The 14237-nt window shown below is 37.0% G+C and overlaps 1 protein-coding gene across 2 annotated transcripts in view; it reads right to left on the reverse strand.

The window, feature by feature from the left end:
- Positions 1 to 14237, reverse strand: part of LOC124117410 (ephrin type-B receptor 1-B-like) — a 106624-nt gene that overhangs the window by 72745 nt on the left and 19642 nt on the right. For both annotated transcript variants that reach the window (XM_046479295.2, XM_046479294.2), the window contains exon 2: positions 2946 to 3043. In XM_046479295.2, the coding sequence (XP_046335251.2) occupies positions 2946 to 3043 (98 nt within the window). The remainder of the gene's footprint in view (positions 1 to 2945; positions 3044 to 14237) is intronic.

Below are 14237 nucleotides of genomic sequence, written 5' to 3' on the forward strand. Positions count from 1 at the left end.
AATGATAGATTGAAATGGAATACGTATTTCAGACATTGTGAAATGTGATAGATTTAACAAAGGAATGGTATGACAGGTAGGTTAATAAAATTATATACTATTTTGACGTGACTACGGCTTGGCCTGTCTACCGGCCTACGGTGTCTGGGGACTCAAGGCTGCTTGGCCGGTCTACAAGCCTACACCGGCCTACAGTGTTGAAAGAGTTGCTCCTCTAAGTACTATTTCTAGTTCATCAAGACACATCCATTGCAGATATGCAAAATATCCTTGGCTTTATTCATTCTTCAGGAAATTACTAGGAAGTTATCTTAATGACATAATAACTTTGATAAAATATTCCACTAATTACGAGAATGTTAAGAGGGACATTTTGAATAATTTTAAAGTTTAACACATGTTCGAAATGTAAAATATTTATTTTACTTGTGACACAAGGTCATTGTCAGTGGAATTAAACTTGAAATCTCAAGGCCAGGGAAGGTAAACATCACACAGCACTGCCATGTTGACTCATCTCAACATACTCCGCTCAACATCGAAATATGTATTTGTTTGGCTCAGTGAAACGTTTTGTATTGGAACAAGCCTGAAAACTGGATTGAAAGATTGGCAGCCATATGTCAGCTATTCTTCATTACTTTGATGACATAAATATGTCCAATGTTGGCAGTTAGTGCACAATGCAATCTTTATTCATCTGTTTCTCAGTGTCCTGATAATGTGCAAAAACCATGGTGAGGGGAATAATGGCTGCATCCAAGATGGCAGGCTTTATTACTCGATCAATGTTTAAAATGAGGGTGGCTAGAATTGTTGGGACAGAACAAATCGCTTTGTTTATTTTTTCTTGCTGTTCAAAAGAATATTTTTCTCATTTGCCAGCTAGCCATCCAAGGTAGAGTGTCATTCCGGCAACCCTTTACAGAAAGGCAAACTATTCGCTAAAGACTCACGTAGCCAAAATTCACAATAGGCTGTGATAAAACACCAACACAAAGAGACAAGAGTCTTGGCCATCTAACAGAATCTGCCCGACATGTTCTTGGTGCATGAACAAAGGAAATGAACTGTGAAAAAATTAAAAGAAACTTCTTGTGACAGATTGGTAAAAATACACATTAAAAATTATCTCAGTTGTTACAATCCCTGACATTCAATTCTTCATACATACAGGGTACAAAATGTTCATAAAGTTCTCATGTATCAGAAACATTTGTCATGTTTTTTTGCCATAACCCATCATTTCTCATATAAAGGCAGTAGAGCAGATATGACAAAAGCTAAACTTAACCTGTCCTTATTTTCTTCTTCAAAACTTAATTGTGCAAGTCCAGAAGAGGCAAGATGGAACAGGGTCATGTTCAAGATTATTGCACTCATACAGCGACATGTCTGTGTGTCTGTCTGGGATAACAACAAACATAGTCTTTTAACATCTTTTGGTATGAACCGTCCAGGGACAGAACCACCAACCTTCCTTCCTTCAGACAGACAGACGTTCTATCCGCTAGACTCCAGAGGCGGTCTCTATCCAGAAGGACAAACAAGGGATGTTCTTTCTCTTTTACAGTTTGGTAATATACTTTGTGAATAATATCAGAATGAGACTTGACTCCTGAAAAGCTTAAATGACCTGCAAATATCATACAATACAAAAGAATTAAAGCAGACACTCCAAATAATGCAGGACTCCTTCTTGTCAGTGCTATTCTTAGAATTAACCAGCACATCGCAAAGGATTGACATTTTCACCACTTGAACCATACTGGTAAATGCAATTGAACTTCATCCAGTGACTCAAACAATCTTAACTTTCATAACATAAATATACTCATATATAGGATTACATGTAAATGTGAATTGTTTTTTACAAATGATATTATACTGATAATAATGAGTACATTTTGACATTGGAAATAAAAGAAAATATTTAGACTTTTCAAAGCATTTTATTGTATGCAAATGTTGTCAAGTAACATGATTAGTTTTCAAGTAGCTTTCAACTAGCTTTCCTCAACATCAATATGTTTACTGTATTCGAAAAATGAAGACATCTACTTTGTTCTGGTCACTCTCCTGCCACCTAGTGCACTCGACACCTAGTACACTCGCCACCTGTCACAAGTCTGCTGACCAATTAACTCAGGTGTTACGGACAGTAAAACATGTTTATGACAGCTATTAGCTGCAGGGCAGATAAAGAGACAGAGAAAATAAGCATGAATCATTTGTTGTACCTAATAAACTATTATTGTATTAGATCCACAGACCCTTGATGTGCTGACTTTAACACAAATGCATGTACCAGGTGCTCTGCAAGAGACCATATTCACTTCAGTGACTGAAGCCATAAGTCTTGAAGCCAGTAAAACCTCTTTCGGTCTTGTAATCATAGCTAATAAAGTCTGTATAAACATTAAAATCTACTGGAAATGACGTAAAGTGACAAATTCAAGCCTGCAGACTCAAACATATTTGGCATGTTTGGTAAAGACTGTTCAGTATGAAAGTATGGTAGGTTCATTATTACCAACATCAACAATAGGTTTAATAACATCACTAAAAACACACAACTAGTACAAGAACATGCCCACATACATGCATATTGATGTAAAGTAACAAAACAAATATCAACATGATTCTCATGCAGAGAAACCACCTCTGTTGAATTATGGTACTTTTTCAGGAAGTGTAACTTTCAGTTAGAAATTAAGGGAGTCTGGGATTTGCTGCAATAATATTTGAATTTAGGGACCCCTTTTAACAAGTGGTTATAACAAGGACCACTTAGCAGTGTTTGAAATAATTTTAAAACACAACAAGACAGTAGGGCAGGAATGACAAGTGACCTATAAATGTTGCCTGGCCATCTTCAAAGTCATCTGACCAAGTTTTCTGTGCAGGGTGTGACTTGAATGAGGCATGTGTGAAGCAATACTCACTCCTTGGTTGCCCTCACTGTCATTGGGGTTAGCATTAACAGGCTCTGTATGGGATGTCCACGACAACCTCTGATTTGGCCGTGTGTCTAGTAAAACCACTGCAACAGAAGACAGGCATCATTAACATTGACGCAATACCATGATTACTTCATATATTCCTTTCTGGCGTACTTTCATCTCAAACACAGATTATCTTGTTTACAGCCTTTCACAGTGATTACAAGCAATTCACATAAAATCATACAAACATTTCCTGTGATGGACATAAGAGTGTACACATATTCGGACATTTATTCAGACATTTATACACAATGTAAGTTCAGCAGGAGAAACAATACATACAGCATTATCACCAAATTGCTCTACAACATAAATGAGAGGGAGATCATCAGAGGGTGATATTTTCTATGGCTCGGCATGCTAAGTGCCAAATTTCATTATTGTGAAAATAATCCATAAAACCACTGAAAACAGATTCAAACTTTCAGTTAAAACTTGCAAGCAAATATAATGGATATTTGTGTTCCAAATGACATGAGCATCGTCTGTGACCCTGAAATGCTTATAATATTTGTCAGTACTTGTCAAGAAAACTCTTCATCAATGTTGGCCAACATTTATACCATACTCCAAAACAAAGGATGAAAAATTCCATTACTGGAAATAGTTGAGTGTTGTAACATCTATCTCAATATGTACAGTTATTCACATTTTGACTATGTTTGTTCTCTCCCACCAACTCCAGCCAGACTTCACATGCAGCAAACATGGAGAAAGGAGAGCTACCAAAGAATTAACATAGGAGAAACTAAGGTAATGCAGGCATGTTTTATGTTTTTTTTAGTTAATATTTCCCCCTTCCTGCCATCAGTAATAATGGTAAACACATACTAAACTGGGGATAAAAATCTGTAAAACAAGTACGTACACTGGTCTGCCTGCCTAATCATAAAAAATATACAATGCTATTTCATCTGTTAAGACAGGGTACCTGAAACACTAACTTCAATTTGTTTACATGGGAATAACAAAGTTTGTGAAGACAAAATAATATTTTTTTGTGGTACTTTGGATATCACTTCAGTAGAAGTTATTCGACCCTATGAAAATGTCAAAACTTGAACATTAAATAATATTCCTAAATAACCAATGGCACTAAGCCATCACTATGTTGATTTGTGTGCAACGTTTCATGAAGAAGTAAAAATTGGATTTTGAGTTACGTTTTAGGAATGGAACGATTACAGACAAGACGGACATTGTATAGACTTCATAGCAATGTCTGACTTAGCAACCCCAACTAAATCCCTCCATTATGATTGATGCATATGGATATAGTCCACAATCATGACGATGTTGCCAATCTATTACACAAATGGATTATTGTGGTAGTCATCAATGTGACTGCTCGTTAATTTGCTGTTATCAATCTTAATCAGCTGTCATCAATATCAGCTTTCATCTGATTGCTTGCAAGCAATAATGGCTAATAAAATCTGTATTTTTGCATCCTGAATGATGGCCTATGTCACACTTAGAAAATTCTAAACGGGTATTTTCTTTACCCTGTCACAGACTGGTCAATGTCTACCCCTGATCCCCATCTTATCATGCTTATAGCACGGACACTTTCACACTGGATCGTTATGTTTCTTGGCTAACCTAACATTGTTTCTGTTCTGCTTTGGCCTGAAATGAAGTAACAGCAGAACCATATTTCTTCTGCTTTTTGGACAAGCTCATTTGTAGGGAGGAAAACACTGTTGTCTCCAGAATTAAAATGATGTTAACAGAGCCAAGTTGCTTTTAAGACAAGTCAAGAGCATAAGGTCAAAATGCAAGGTCAAATCAAGGCTAAAAATTAAAATAATGCAAAAAAATGGGAAATATGTATCAAGTCTCACTGCTAACTAAACATATATTTTACAAAATTCCATTTGATGTTGAACAAAATTGGTTGAGTTATTAATATTGTTGTCATGTCGTTTTGTACTTGTAAACAGAAAAAGTACCGGTACAGAATTCTAATCATATTCATTTTTGTATAGGACCTGTTCTTGAGAAACACCATATATTATATAATATGATTTAAACTCTTTCTATACCTTCCAATCAAGCGATTTAGTGCCTTAAAGGCTTTCAAGAACCAGACATTTTTATTTAGAAGAGGTTTATTATTAAATAGTAATGTTGCAAATGTCTAGTGTATGGTGTGCTTACAGTAATTAAGGAAGAAATATAGAGTGGTTTACAAGTTATGCACCGAAAACAAACCGATCCTCATTTGAACTTGTTTCCATGGAACGTTGATAGTACAAAACATAAAAAGCACAAGCTCAGCACTCATTTGATATACGTCACAGCCCATTTCTGTATAACCCACCAAACTTGGCCAGGGGATAAATATACCCACATGATCAAGAACAACCAAAACCACTTTTGGGGATAGCGACCCATAATACAATTCCATCTGTTCGTGCTTCACAAGGTTGCTCAATATGCAATCTGTTCATCGAACATGTCTACAGCAATGGGAATCAAGAAGCATACATTTATCGCTACTGCCATAGCAAACCTGCTTTGTGAAAGACTGACATAGCCCTAGATAGATTTCCATCAAAGCACCCTTCATCAGAGAGACAGGGACTAAGTGACACAAGCCTGTAAGTCCAGCAGCTCCACAAGTAATTCATGAAAATATCATTATACTGATCACAATCCCTGGTTATTGATTCAGATGTTTGTTCGGAAGAGAGTTTATCAGTCTGCAGATCAAATTGTCTTCGATGTCAACAATGGTCTAAATAAATTAATACAATCATAAACAGACTGCTGTAATACAAAAGGAAAACCATAAACTTTCAAATTTATTTTATACAGTGATTCACGGTTTTAGCAAAAATGTCCACTTATATTATTTATTTATTTATTATTACGGACTGTCATGGAAAATATGTATTGAATCCCACTACTAACTAAAGATATACAAAATTCCATTCCATTCCATTCCAATATAAATGGTTGAGGTATGGTCTAAAATTGGGTTTTCAATATTGATGTCATGTACATGATGTACTTGAAAACAAATAACTACAGAATTCTAATTATATTCTTTTCTGCATGGGATCAGTTTTTGAGACACTACTAAGATAATGCAATTCACAGTACCATGTCAACAGCATCAAGTCTATTCTTGTTAACCACGTCAACCATGTCAACCCATGACCATTTCAAAAAGAAATCTCCAGCAACAGACCTACTTTGGTCCAGGTGCGTGCCTACCCTTTCATTAACTGCCACTCACAGTTTTGACAATTGCATACAAACTAAACCCTTCAATATGGTATAATTGATCATTAAGTTGGAGTATATGATACTAAACCACAAATACACATCAGCATCCAAGAAATTGAAAGGACTTTCAAGATGAAAATATACATGATTACCCTGCATGACACGGGTTAAGCAGTGTTCACATCGCTAGTCATACCCTATGAAGATGTAATAATAACCTACACACCCAAGTCGACTCACTCAACAGAAGCAATGTTTGCTTTTATGAAAGCTTAATTTTTACTTCAATGGAGGTAAAAGCCTCCCTTGGGCCTCAGCTAAATACTTGCTCCAGGGTATGGGCAACCCTGGTACATTTGATGATTTGTCATGGCAATCTTTGTCAATGATAACAAGTATTTAGGACAAAACAACTCTATGTTCCTCTTTCAGTCTTTCAAAGCTTGTCTTGAGGGCAAAAGTGATGACAAGAATAAAACGTTTCTCTTTTAATCAAATCATCCTGGTTTTTTACAGAAACATGCATGGAATGCATTTACTTCACAGCCAGTAATGAAAGCCCTTCTGAACAAGCTTGAGGCTTTGCAATAAATATGACATCACCTCCACAATGTCTGAGAAGTTGTTTGATATGTGACCCAAATCGTTACCTTTGTGATCTATAGCTAATGTCCTATTACTTATCGCCTGCCCTACATGGAGTCTGATAATGTTCCATTTATATCCTGTATTTGTCTGCCATAACCAACATAACATGCCACATGACCTTCACACCACTAAGAAAATGTCCTGTCTTACAATAAGAGATTCTTTCATGCTAACTGACAAGTTAGTTTCACATAGCAACATGAGACACAGCAGTGTCTATTCTGAGACAGCTCTGGTATACCAGACAGGCTGTGTGCTACACTTATTCTGATCTAACGGATGAAACTGTTTAACGTACCTTACTATTCTTCCAAGTTACATTCAGTGAAATGTAAGATAACCTAACTAAATATGGAATGTTTGCTGAATGCTCTGCCTCCAGTCTGACAAATGATGCATCACGGATTCACTACATTCACTGTGATCATATTCAGCATATTATGAAACAGCCTCAACACCTAGTTCACTGACACAGTTACTAGAATGCTATTTCAGATTTTACAGGTTGGAAGTACATGAAAATATAGCATTTAACAACAAATGCTGGTATGTTCGTTGTCTCTTTTCAATACATTAAAAGTAATACATGTAGTTAAATTGCATACATATGTAGTGATTTTTGTTTTGTAAACACAGAAAGATGGCAGCTATGGGTTCTTTCTGGGTTCTGGGTTCTTTCCGGACACAAAAGTGAGCTGAAAATGGCTGTGGATAGGGCTACCCATTACAACTTCTGCACTAAGTTCAATATGAAGGTGGCTGTAGTTTCAGTATCTCTCCCATTCCAGCTAAATTCTGCATCACACCTTAAGCCTTGATAGCCTGATAATGAGTAATCACAGCTGCTTGAGGATGCTTTCTGGTAAGCTAGAAGTAAGGTCTTCCATTTATACTTTGAACTTCGAGTGACGATAGGCAAAAGCATGAAGAAAAAGATTTAACCACTGCCCATGATGGGGAAATGAAGATGGCTTCCCTAAGAATGATTTCCACATGGCAATTTTGTGGTACATGATTAATACAACAGCCACAGAAATTGTGGACAGGACAATTGTACTGAAATCAAAACTAGGGTCCAGCATGTGGTGAAGGCCAGGGCATGCCCACTTACTGCAGGCATTTGAGTGATGTGTACCTGTATGTTGGACCTTGCCTGCATGCAGCATCTGGTTCTCTGACAGCAATACACACTCATAAAAACCTCCACCTACAGTACCCACTGGTAGGCTGAGTGGTCAGAGCCGACAAGGTCGATCCTTTTCACTGAATGGCATTTAGCATAAGTGATAACAGGTTTCTTCACAAGAGCCATGATAGACATCCTCACTGCAGGTACATTGAACTGTTCATTGATATATTGTTAACAGTGGAGGGCCAAAACAAAATGTTATTATTAGCATGATTAGTTATACATACGGTACTGCATATCATAAGTTCATAATGATGCATGCAGAAATGGCTGAGAAAGGAGCAAAAATAACATTCCAATGTGGGCATGATGGTGGCCATAATAAAAATGAGATCAGAATGTTGTAGACATTCTGAACGGTGATTATCTATGCCAAGTTTCAATTTCATAGGCCTTGTGGTTTTAGAGTTGTTGAAAATGAATACTTTCCTGACAGACAGAAGATGGACCAAGTGACACTCCAAAACAAACATTAGTTCTTCAAAAATATTATCTCTGATCTGCAAAACAGAATAAAGTATTCACAAGTAAACAAATGAAAATCACACTTAAGTAATCAATTAATTGTGAGGTAATAGTACCTTGCCCCAGTATCTTTGCAATGTTACTGGCATGAAAACTATCATTTAACCATGGTAACTTGTTATTGCTGGGTGACTTGTCCCAAATTGAAGAAAACTGTGGTAAAAATATCTTATATTAAGAATGCGTGTGCAGGCTTTCATAATCTGTGGGTGACATATTCCAGTATCTGCTAATGTCCTGGCAGCTGAGACCACCCAAAGACCTATACAATCAACTTGCTGCTCCCAAAATCACAAAATCAACAAAACTTGACAAAATACTTCCTAGAGTCTCTCAGAACTTTCCTTTGAAGTCTGAGCCAATATAGAATAATCATATTATTAAGGAACCAATTCACAGGATTTCATCTGCTCTTGCCTATGTTGGGCCATCGTTCCGAATTGGAATTGATTTTACCCCCCATCTTCACTCGATAAGACGCATTTGAAGAATGCGACTTTAGTGGAAAGCAAATTTGAATTGAGCTATCACGGCCGATTGAAATTAATGTGGGGAACAAAAATGCTGGATTACTATCCACTTGAAACATGGGAGGAGGAAGTGTATGGTGTAACTACCTTGAGATAAAGCAGATCTGCATCCCTTCTAGATCTGAGACTGGCAAGGAATATGCAGTGACAGTAACACTGGGACGAAGCAGCAGCTGACACACACCTATTAACACTCATTCTGAGGTACAAAACTGATAGTGTGCAGCTTATGCTGAGTTTAATGATGTCATAAGGAAAGGACTCAAGTTTTCATCTAAACATTTCATTCTTACGCTATAATAATAATAATATGGGTTAGGGTCTTCTTTTCAACAGATCCATTTTTCCGTAGTTCATTTTCTTGAACTGAATAAATCAGGATGTTTCTATCAGCAAATAATCTTGAGGGAAATCTAACATAGCTACATGACATAAAACATAATATGTTAATGATTCATTAGAGATTATCGACTCATTTTAGTCAATGAGTATTATTCTAGTATATTGACATAAATGACAACATTCAATGCATAATACATACAAATAATGCATATCTGTATCAATGTGTATGGATAGACACCAGTGTAACTGTCCTCATGCTGAGATATGTACTGTATGTAGGGTGCTATTACTGACACAAGGTAGGTAGTGCCCTCTTGCAGGATAACCAACACAAAGCCTATTACATGTTGCAAAATGAGTTCGCTGTGGGGTATGAACATGGTGTTTATGTTTCAGATAAAATGTAGAGAAGTACAGGACAAAGCATTATACCTCAACAAAAACATCCCAATGATACTAAACAGTTGTGATAGCATGAACTGATAGTGTGCATGAGGAAAAGCTTTTCTGCATATTTTTTTACATGTCTTCATCTCTTCCTAATTTCAACCTCTATGATTTCAGTGAAGAATCAATCTGTCCCATCAGTTCCAGCTCCACATCTACCTAGCAACAAGGTTAACAATGCCACTTTTATTTTTGCAATAAACATGCCTCATAATGGGGCGAGTCTTCCACTTTGGTCTGAATACTGAAGATTCCTACACAAATATTGGTTGTGGAATCCTGTGCTTTATTCCATTCCACTGCAATAGTGAACTGCTTTCCAGTTCTTTTGTTTACCTACACAAGGCCAATAGCTTCCACTTTTAGAGATCCATAAATTGTGGCAACAGAATCAATGACTAGCTGCTCTATTGATCTGGCTGTGCAATTGGGAGCTGCCAAGCAAATCTCTTTCCACACCTTTACTGCAATAACATTCCATAACTTCTCACGCGATGCACACACTAACAAAGATGGACAATTTAGTGCTCTTTGTCAATTGTCCTTATACTGCTGTGACCTACAATTTGACCTTGAACCTTCCTTCCGAATCATGGAGTATCATGTGCAAATAAATGTAGCTAGGAACAAGCTCCAATCACTGATGACAAAATATGGAGTGCTGCAGAATGTATTCTGAAGATGTACCATTTATATTCAAGATAATCATGATAATAACGATTAATTTGATGATTATATTTTACGCCTGGACTATGTTCACATGAGCTGTCCGGACATGAAGTGAGCATGCTGGATCAGCCATACTATGTTCCACACTAGTCTGCCTGATGAGTGCTCCAGGTATCTGGAATCTCAACAGGAAGGTTATCATCATCCAGCCTGGCTAATGTGGCTGATGTGTACATGACATAAATAATTAAAAAGATTGCAAATGAAACTCACACCTTCATGTGCAATTACTGTCTGGTGTCATTTAGTACAGGCTGTACCTCTATGAAGAGATTAAGCTACTGCTTGCATACTCAGGGACATAATTCCTACTGGGTAGTATAGGTCTCCATACACTAACTAATATATGATCAAATGACATTCAAAAAGTCAGTTTTCTTCTTTCAACTGATACTTTTCAAACAAATGTATAACCGCAGTCATGCTTGACAACTTTAAGTACACATTGTGGTCCAGGCAACTGCAGTAGTCCAGTGAGCTTTCCAGTGAGTGTGCATCCCAAAAGCTTTTTCCTGTGTTCCTTAATATCGCTCTAAGATTTCTAAACTGAAATTTTTGTTACTTTGTTTGTCGCACTCAGCAATATTCCAGCTATATGACGGCGGTCTGCAACTAAACAAGTCTGGCCCAGACAATCAAGTGATTTAAATTTTTGTACATATGGTATTCTATTCAAGGTTCATACTGATATGGAACACTGCCCCCAACTGTCATTTTCAAGGCTTTTTTAGTTGGGCTATTTGCCTTATTCTGTCAAAATGTTACTAAAACCAGCATACTATATATTAGTCATAAGACCTAAAAAGCAGTTTGACCATCACACATTTTCCAACAACATTTATTTTTCACCCAACAATAGATTTTTAAGTCTATTATGAATTCTTCAGGGTCTATCGCTGGAACACATCTCACTTACCGTAAACATCTTTGCAGTGGTAGAAACTAACATGTTTAGTCCACTATTCCTTACAATGATAACATATAGCAAAACCTTTAAAAATGACAAATTTCTACTGGTCCTTAGGATACCTTAACTATTGGCCAGTTTGGCAAGGACTACAGGACTAGTGCCAACTTCTAACCCTACTTTGGAACATTTTTTTGAGTGCTTTAATACTCTGATTAAGAAGTATATGTCATTTTGAACAATTTCAAGGCTTTTGATTTTCAAGGGTTTTCAAGGTTGACACTAAAAATCAAGGCTTTTCAAGAGGGACTTTAAAATTCAAGGCTTTTTCAAGCCTGTCAAAAACCCTGTGTATTGTACATGAACTAAACATATTGGGAAAGAAGGGGTTATGAATAATCTCATCTCATACCTCATGGCAAGAGATCTGACTTGACTAGGGCTGCAACACTACAGAAAGCCGTGATACGATACATATCTCATACACTGGTCATGATACAATATGTATCTCGATACCAGAATAAAAGCTATGAATTGAAATACTTGTGTATTTCAAATCAGTTAAACAATAGTGACTGACTGTTTCTTCTTTGTTAACTGTTCCATCACAAAAAGTACCAGTTTGCTATAATGATTGTACAGTTGATTTGCAGGATGCTAGCGGTATTTCAAGCTCACATTTATCCCTACTTCGATGAGTTATAATTTCATTAAGAAAGTCAAAAATATGTATTTTGTATCATGTATTGCGATGCAGGTCTTTGTCTCGACGTGCATGAGAGTTTCAGCGTATTGTTTCAGCCTTAGACATGACAAATGTTTTTGAAGAAGTCATAAACGTACACTTGTGCAAATGGAAAACACTTGCTTTTAACACAAATTCTTCAAAACCAATATCCTAAATTTAAGCGAATCCGTTTTTTCGTTTTGACAGCTAAGGTTCAAAGACTCGCCCTGTTAGCGATGACGGCCATGACAGCAATCAATACACAACATGGTAATTTGACCAAGCCATTTCATGCAGGTGGAAACAACCCATCTCTGCCACAGAAAATAGGTCAAACTATCACAATAAATTTGTGTGTCCTTAGGAGTCGATGAAACAGCTAAAATGACACAAAACACACTCTTGATAGCTATGCGAAAATCAATCTTTTTTGGGGGGGGGGGGGGGGGGCGGAGAGTGTGAAAATGCTCATCTCTTACTATCAGTCTGCTTTGCAAATTTCGTAATTAACTCTTCAAAGAACAAATGGCGTTGTTGACTTACTTGATATATAAATGATTATGAATATTGAAGTAGTTGTACTGAAAACACTTATCTTATACACATTTACACAAAAACCTTCCAAGTCATTTTTACTGTACATCCTCCAACCAAAACAATTCATTACCAACATGACAATAAGAAGTAAATGTTAAAGCACATGCAAAGAAGAATGAATGAAAGAAATCATTTCATCTTTGTCACAAGATGCACAATTTATTCCCCCTCAGTACTCAGGGTTCCGCCAGCCAACAACAGTCGCTACTCAGTGTAAATTGCCCGTCCAACTCGATTATGTCACCCTCCATGCTAGCCAATATCACGGACAGTGCTGATCAATAACCAAAAAGCTCTGACTGTCTTTCAGAAACTCAATGTTTTTACCGAAAGAGGACATGCAATTGTTTGTCGTAGCCAGAGACTTCGAACTATTCTGACATGATAACAAGGTGTTCGAATTGCATTCATCTTCAGAAATCTCCATCACATCGATTTTGTCCAAGTATGTGTGCCTGACATTACTGTGTGAAAGCTCTGTCTACTTATGTGATACGGATATAGATGTGTATTATGTGTGCCTGACTACAACAGGGTATGAAGATTAATGGCCACCTGTTGAACGAGTGGGTCATATACCCATGCTGTTACAACTAACAACACCTAATCAAAAGAAGGAACATGGGTCCTTAGTGATCACTTTCAACTTTATCCGCACCAAATGGCAATGACATACAAATGTAAACAAACCTGTATTAGCCAATCTACATTTTGAAAACACAGCTTCTATAAACCAGAAGTAAACCAATGATTCAATGTCAAAAGAATAATTGCCACAGCAGGAGAGTAGATTGTAAATAAACTGGATCTATTTGATGAGGCCCAGGTAGGCCTGAATGGTGTCCCCTGCTGTCAGATGTGCATTAGTTCCTCTTGACTGGCTGGAGGAAATACCTGTCAACAGAGAGCTACCACCACCATCAACCAAATGCATTTATATCCTACTATCCAAACCTTCTCTCACAGATTACAGTGACAGTTAGATAACTTATTGCAGCTATAAATTTCAAATAGTGTTTAGGAAAGCTGTTCAAAGGCTGTGATGCCAAAGTAAAAGTCTTCTGAAGCCCTTGGGTTAAAAGACTAAATGATCATGGAGTCAGGGCAGAATTGCTTATGTGTTTTTAATAGCGTATTTCAATAGTGGTGAATTCCACAGGTTCATATATCGTTAACCAACTTGACCAATTCATGGAAAATATTTTAATATTTTTGACATTTTCATTATTAATCTGGCAATTGCTGATGGCCAGTGACAATCTGAATCACTGAGCCCGCAGTATATGAATACTGAAGAAATCAGTGAAAACCACAAGCCAAGTTGCTGCCTATTGGTGTTCTCCTTGAACCAATGGGA

Source organism: Haliotis rufescens, unplaced genomic scaffold (assembly GCF_023055435.1).
Source record: "Haliotis rufescens isolate VD_foot unplaced genomic scaffold, xgHalRufe1.0.p SCAF_13, whole genome shotgun sequence".
Taxonomy (NCBI): domain Eukaryota; kingdom Metazoa; phylum Mollusca; class Gastropoda; order Lepetellida; family Haliotidae; genus Haliotis; species Haliotis rufescens.